At 42.8% G+C, this 6,814-nt stretch overlaps 1 protein-coding gene across 2 annotated transcripts; it reads right to left on the reverse strand.

The window, feature by feature from the left end:
* Positions 1-2,619: 2,619 nt before the first annotated feature.
* Positions 2,620-5,430, reverse strand: LOC112248390 (5'-AMP-activated protein kinase subunit beta-1). Of its 2 annotated transcripts, none has more exons than XM_024417364.2 (8): positions 5,281-5,430; positions 4,229-4,414; positions 3,902-4,071; positions 3,679-3,772; positions 3,483-3,597; positions 3,186-3,319; positions 2,990-3,058; positions 2,620-2,793 (listed from the first exon to the last, which is right to left on the reverse strand). In XM_024417364.2, exons 2-8 carry the CDS (start codon positions 4,388-4,390, stop codon positions 2,716-2,718), a joined length of 822 nt encoding a protein of 273 aa, XP_024273132.1. In that variant the 5' UTR covers positions 4,391-4,414; positions 5,281-5,430; the 3' UTR covers positions 2,620-2,715. The 2 variants fall into 2 exon arrangements, with proteins under 2 accessions (XP_024273132.1, XP_024273133.1); XM_024417365.2 differs by having other exon boundaries at positions 4,229-4,409; positions 5,281-5,402.
* Between the last annotated feature and the right edge of the window lie 1,384 nt (positions 5,431-6,814).

Raw genomic sequence — 6,814 nt, forward strand, 5'->3', positions numbered from 1 at the left:
TAATCAAGCCTACCACTGTAGTGTCGTCTGCAAACTTGATTATTGAGTTGGATGCGTGCATGGCCATGCAGTCGTGGGTGAACAGGGAGTACAGGAGAGGGCTCAGAACGCACCCTTGTGGGGCCCCAGTGCTGAGGATCAGCGGGGTGGAGATGTTGTTACCTACCCTCACCACCTGGGGGCAGCCCGTCAGGAAGTCCAGTACCCAGTTGCACAGGGCGGGGTCGAGACCCAGAGTCTCGAGCTTGATGACGAGTTTGGAGGGTACTATGGTATTAAATGCTGAGCTGTAGTCGATGAATAGCATTCTCACATTGGTATTCCTCTTGTCCAGATGGGTTAGGGCAGTGTGGAGTGTGGTTGCGATTGCGTCATCTGTGGACCTGTTGGGGCGGTAAGCAAATTGGAGTGGGTCTAGGGTGTCAGGTAGGTTGGAGGTGATATGGTCCTTGACTAGTCTCTCAAAGCACTTCATGATGACAGAAGTGAGTGCTAAGGGGCGGTAGTCGTTTAGCTCAGTTACCTTAGCTTTCTTGGTAACAGGAACAATGGTGGCCCTCTTGAAGCATGTGGGAACAGCAGGCTGGTATAGGGATTGATTGAATATGTCCGTAAACACACCAGCCAGCTGGTCTGCACATGCTCTGAGGGCGCGGCTGGGGATGCCGTCTGGGCCTGCAGCCCTGCGAGGGTTAACACGTTTAAATGTTTCACTCACGTAGGCTGCAGTGAAGGAGAGTCCGTAGGTTTTGGTAGCGGGCCGTGTCAGTGGCACTGTATTGTCCTCAAAGCAAGCAAAGAAGTTGTTTAGTCTGTCTGGGAGCAAGACATCCTGGTCCGCGACAGGGCTGGTTTTCTTTTTGTAATCCGTGATTGACTGTAGACCCTGCCACATACCTCTTGTGTCTGAGCCATTGAATTGCGACTCTACTTTGTCTCTATACTGACGCTTAGCTTGTTTGATTGCCTTGCGGAGGGAATAGCTACACTGTTTGTATTCAGTCATGTTTCCGGTCACCTTGCCCTGGTTAAAAGCAGTGGTTTGCACTTTCAGTTTCGCGCAAATGCTGCCATCAATCCACGGTTTCTGGTTTGGTTAGGTTTTAGTAGTTGCTGTGGGTACAACATCACCAATGCACTTGCTAATAAACTCGCTCACCAAATCAGCGTATTCGTCAATGTTGTTGTTTGACGCAATGCGGAACATATCCCAGTCCACGTGATCGAAGCAATCTTGAAGCGTGGAATCAGATTGGTTGGACCAGCGTTGAACAGACCGGAGCGCGGGAGCTTCCTGTTTTAGTCTCTGTCTATAGACTGGAAGCAACAAAATTGAGTCAATGAATGCAGCCTCAGGATGTGTGGTTTCCAGTTTACATAGAGTGAAATAAAGTTTGTTCAGGGCCATCGATGTGTCTGCTTGGGGGGGGGCATCAAGTGAGCCATGTTTCCGTGAAGCAAAGAACGTTACAGTCTCTTATGTCTCTCTGGAATGCTACCCTTGCTCGGATTTCATCAACCTATTTGTCAAGAGATTGGACATTGGCGAGTAGTATGCTCGGGAGTGGTCTCCGGAGCCTGACCAGAAGACCGCTTCGTCTGCCCCTTTTACGGCGACATTGTTTTGGTTCACCGGCTGGGATCCGAACCATTGTCCTGGGTGGTGGGCAAATCACAGGATCCGCTTCGGGAAAGTCGTATTCCTGGTCGTAATGATGGTGAGTTGACGTTGCTCTTATATCCAGTAGTTCCTCCCGGCTGTATGTAATAAAACCTAAGATTACCTGGGGTACCAATGTAAGAAATAACACGTAAAAAAAACAAAATACTGCATATTTCCTAGGAACGCGAAGCGAGGCGGCCATGTCTGTCGGTGCCGACAGATATAGTCTCGTTATTTTACTGCTGCTCTTTAACTACTTGTTACTTTTATTTCTTATTCATATTTTTTAAATGCATTGTTGGCTAGGGGCTTGTAAGTGACAATTTCACTGTAAGATCTATACCTGTTGTAGTCGGCGCATGTGACAATTAACATTTGATTTGATGCTGTAATTGCTGCCAAAGGTTAAAAAAAAGCACTGAGTAAAGTTTCTGAATACTTATGTAAATGTGATATCCGTTATTCTTTTTTTATACATTGCTAAAGTTTCTAAAAACCTGTTTTTGCTTTGTCATTACGGGGTAGTCTGTAGATTGACGAGTGGGGAAAAACTATTTAATCCATTTTCGAAAAACAAAATATTGAAAAAGTCAAGGGGTCTGAATCCTTTCCGAATGCACTGTAATATAGTTATTGGAGTGTACGAGTGGAAGTGAGATCAAAAGGTGTTAAACCAAGAATCAATATGCAAAAGCAATCTAACAAGGTCATTTCTGGACTGAATCCAATAACGTTTTGTCCACCTTGGTTTGTGTATTTATATGGCTAACTCCACTTTCTGGTGTAGTGTTGTAGCAGCTGGTTTTGTCTCACCATTACACAATGATACTTTTCCATTAACTAGCATGATAAGCGTCTGTTTGGCAAATGCAGGTCTTTTTCCATGCGCTAATATGAAGATATCTGAACATTTTAACTCTTAAAAGGTCAAGTGGTCATATTATTTACAAATCATCTGAGATAGAGAGAAGTTTAATCATCGATATAAAAAAACAGAATTATACAAGAATAGATTTGAAACGTTTCTCGGCAGGACGCACATGATGGCATGATTAGATCGGCTTGTACAAAAGTGTGGTCACATACTTCTTTTTGTAGCGGTGGGTTGCGCTAAGAACCATCACCCCATCCTGAAAGAAAATAAAATAGACACGGATCAGGCAGGAATGTCTTGAGATGCAGAGTTGAGGTCTATTTAACACAAGATTTGAATTGCACTATTCTATGTCAAATTCAACTGACAACAGGGAATGTAATTGACCCCATCTCTGCTGAGGTGTCTGGTCTAGTGAGGAAACAAATTAGTTGAGAGCAGCAATGATTTACCTTGATGGAGAGGGCATAGAGGTGGTTGAGCATCACATGGTTGGGCTCTGGAAGAAGGGCTGGGTCACACTGTTCAGGATATAGAAAACAAACAATTAGCACTAAGAAATTGACATCAATCAGAGAAAATAAAAACATATTTCCATAATCATGACTCCCAATGAAGGTGTTCTCCAGCCTCTGAACCATCACTCACAGACACGCCAGTGTCCTTATTGAGTAGGACTTGCAGCAAGTGTGGTGGCAGGATGGGGGGGTTCTTGAGCTTGTCGCTCGTCTTGGTTATGTATGGGTCCTGCTGGTAGGGTCCCGGAGGGGAACTCGAGAGGTCTGAAATCACAGGGACACATACTATGATTCAATGTGCAGTAAACCACCAGGTGAAATTAGGCACGTTAATTAATTTACCATCAGAAATTAAATGGCCTTCAACACTAAATGGAGTTGTTATTGGTAAAACACATAAATTATGATGGTAATCAGGCATAAGTACCTGACATGTCTGCACATTCCTGAGAATCAATCATGAGGGCATCAAACACCTCAAAGTCAGTCCTCTTCACCTGAATGACATTATTGACCGTGCCAGTTTTGGTCGTCAACACAGCCTGTGAAGGATGAAATACAGTTGAAAGACTGAACACAGAGGGAATGGTATTATATCATTCCGACAGAGGGTTTGTACTCACCCCTGTCGGGTCGAGGGTCCACTGTCCATCTACACAGAATTTATACTGGTGCTCTCCCTCAGGCAAGTCCACAACCGCTGCAAAGTTGTTCTGGCTGGGTCAGAAAAATAACACAATACAAAGAATATTGAGCAGGAAACATCATTCAATTTAAATCCGTATCAACTATTCACATTTTGCCAAATTAAAGTGCTTTGTTCAGGTTTTCCCCAAACCTGCTCACCTTTTGTTCAGGGGAATCTTGGTGGCCCAGTTGTTGAATGATCCAGACACAAAGATCTCTTTGCCAGCGCCTGTCCAACGGAACACAGTGGGCTTGGCCTGACTGGGACATTTACTGTCACTCTCAAGGTCCCGCTGCCAGGCTAGAAACTCCTGGATCTCCTGAGGAGCCTGGCACAATTGGACTCACATTAACATCATCACTACACATTGAGGCCCCCAGAAAAAAAAGTTGGGTTTAGCCTGCCCTACAGGCAATCTTGTAAATACTTCAATGTAAATCTGAATGAATTAACCCCTTTAGACTTCACTATCTATATTTCTGTACATTTTTAGCCTCTCGGGTGTTAAACAGGTCAGCATCATCTGTGCTGTCCATGATAATCTTGGGCCGTGCTCCATCCTTGGCACCTTGTCCATCGTCACGCTGATAGGGCCTCTCACCCTGACCTGCACTGGCCCGCTCACCACTGCTGCTGTTGTTTCCCATTCTGACTCAGCAACAACCACTGCACTGATCATCAACACACAAGTATGAAAAAATTATCAACAACAATAATACTGTTAATATAGTACACATCAGCCCTGATATATACAAGGAATATTGACATAACGTAATATGAATATATCTTCTAATATCTGACATTTACATGACAGAAAATATTTTCAGCAGCTGGCCTGGTTGAACATTTAGCCAATCTGAGCATTTCCTTGTTGAACAGACACGCTTGCACCAGGGTGGGACAGCAGCGTTCCTGTGTATATTAAGGCACGTGCACAGTGCCGACGTCAGATATGGCTCGGGAAAACATACCTCAATCCAGGGATGAGAAATGGGTTGTGCTCAGAATTGATAACTAGGACAAAAACGGCAGTTTACTTAAAAACTATCCGTCATTCAATCTACTCGGTGTAACAGTTGGGATATTGGGACGATTCGAAGCCCATTTCTCATCCCTGATTGAAGTAGGGGCCTATGTTTCCAAGCCATATCTCGCACAGGCTACACCGTGCCTTAATATACACAGGATGTAAATAAGCAGGATCGAATCAGCTGGCGAATCCTCCACCAAAGCCTATTGTAATTCATTGAGAAATGGCCAAGATCAAAATGTAAGCATTTGATAAAATATCCCCGTCTCCTGACATGACCAATAACCCTACCCCCAACACAAACTTGCTCGCAAAAACAAACACTGGCGCAGACACACACTGACATTAGGTTTGCGTTTCCGTGCATCAGCAAAAACCATATGACCTACTATATATACCACCTATGGCAAAAACTGCCTCACTACTCAAACTTAAAAATACATCACATCGGGAAGATCCATGCCAAAGTAACATTGAAGTAGGCCTAATTGTTTTCACTTTTCTTACCTTCGTTTAATTTCTGGAAATTATAATACTGGGAATCTACGCTATTGTATTTCCTATCGCCATTTTCCCCTGAACGGGTAAATTGTAACCTAACCCAAAGACAGACTGTAGGCTGCACGAGCACACACCTCTTCCTGTTTTTTCGCATTCGAAGTCACGCCTGTCTCGGAATGATTTTTCAGACCATTGAGTACAGTACAATTTCAAAAACTAGTGTAACCTTTTCTAGGTCACAACAGAAAACACTACTGTGAAGCTGGAGCAAATTTTAGGAATGGCCATGATGGATTCCTAGGTTTAAAAAAGGAAACGTTCAGGGCCCGGTTTCGCAAAAGCATCTTAAGCCTAAATTAATTTTAGAACCATAGAATTTATCCTATGGTTCTAATTATGAATTTAGCCTTAAAGTGGCAATCAGCATCTGAAACAACAACACGTGAATTCGCTTCTGTCTCGGTAAAAAGCCAAGGAATGGGACTGGAGAAATGTAACAACTCTCAAATTCATAGACAGAGCTATGGATTCAAGGACTGACCATCCATGATATCACAATTATAGTTTTAACCATGTTTTGAGGCTATATAGTGTTAGTTTACATGTACTTTGTTTACCAATATTGGAGTAAAACAAGCTTATATGTTGGGTCTGATGTGGTGTGACAGTTATACAAAGCTCACGAGGCATTCTTCAAGAATCAAGTTTAAAAAATAATGTAGGAAACTGCCTCTTTAAGATGATTTTGGGAAACCGGACCCAGGTCCATGAACAGACCTGGTTGTGTCGCTTGAACTTTTGCTACGTTGCGGTTTGTGCTGAACTACACGTTTTTCCAAAACGTTATGTAGGTTCTTGAACAGACTTTGAGAAACGTTGTAAAATAATTATAATAATTTGTACACTGCAAATTGACGACAACTAAACCGAAAAAGAGATTGAATTTGAAAATAACAATCATTTCATACCTGGATTACATTGATAAACGATTACATTCTCTTTTTATTTGTGTGAATACTTGGGAACAGATTTCCTGAATGATTTTATTTTTGGATCAATTCCTGGTGATTCTGGTGATTCTATGTGTCTTTTTTTAAATTATTATTATTATTTGTTTTAATCAAAATGTTGTTTTTTTGTTTTTTAAAAACTTTTATTAAACTAGGTAAGTCAGTTAAGAACAAATTCTTATTTACAATAACAGCCTACCAGGGAACAGTGGGTTAACTGCCTTGTTCAGGGGCAGAATGACAGATTTTTACCTTGTCAGCTTGGGGATTCGATCCAGAAAGTACCTGCCGCCACTTTGGGGGCCTGTCATGCCAAAGTGGCGGCAGGTACTGTCATGCCAAATAATGTCCCCCTGGCCAAATAGTGTCCCCCTCTACGTCACAATGGGATTCGATAAACTATTAGTGTCTGGGTGTTGGGCAGAACCCCTAGGTCCTGGAGAACAAGAGCAGTGTTAAAGGGAACAGGGTAGGAGACAGAGACGTAAACAAGAAAACACACAGGTTACACTTTACCTGAGAAGATTTGA

This window comes from Oncorhynchus tshawytscha, linkage group LG04, assembly GCF_018296145.1.
Source record: "Oncorhynchus tshawytscha isolate Ot180627B linkage group LG04, Otsh_v2.0, whole genome shotgun sequence".
In the NCBI taxonomy this organism is placed as follows: Eukaryota; Metazoa; Chordata; class Actinopteri; order Salmoniformes; family Salmonidae; genus Oncorhynchus; species Oncorhynchus tshawytscha.

Excerpts from the sequence above, each read along its gene's own strand:
- LOC112248390 (XM_024417364.2), bottom strand. The coding sequence starts at position 4,390 with ATGGGAAACAACAGCAGCAGTGGTGAGCGGGCCAGTGCAGGTCAGGGT. Across the intron at positions 4,072-4,228 it reads ACACCCGAGAGGCTAAAAAT|GCTCCTCAGGAGATCCAGGA; the intron begins GTACAGAAATAT and ends CAATTGTGCCAG. Across the intron at positions 3,598-3,678 it reads GGACCCTCGACCCGACAGGG|GCTGTGTTGACGACCAAAAC; the intron begins GTGAGTACAAAC and ends CATCCTTCACAG.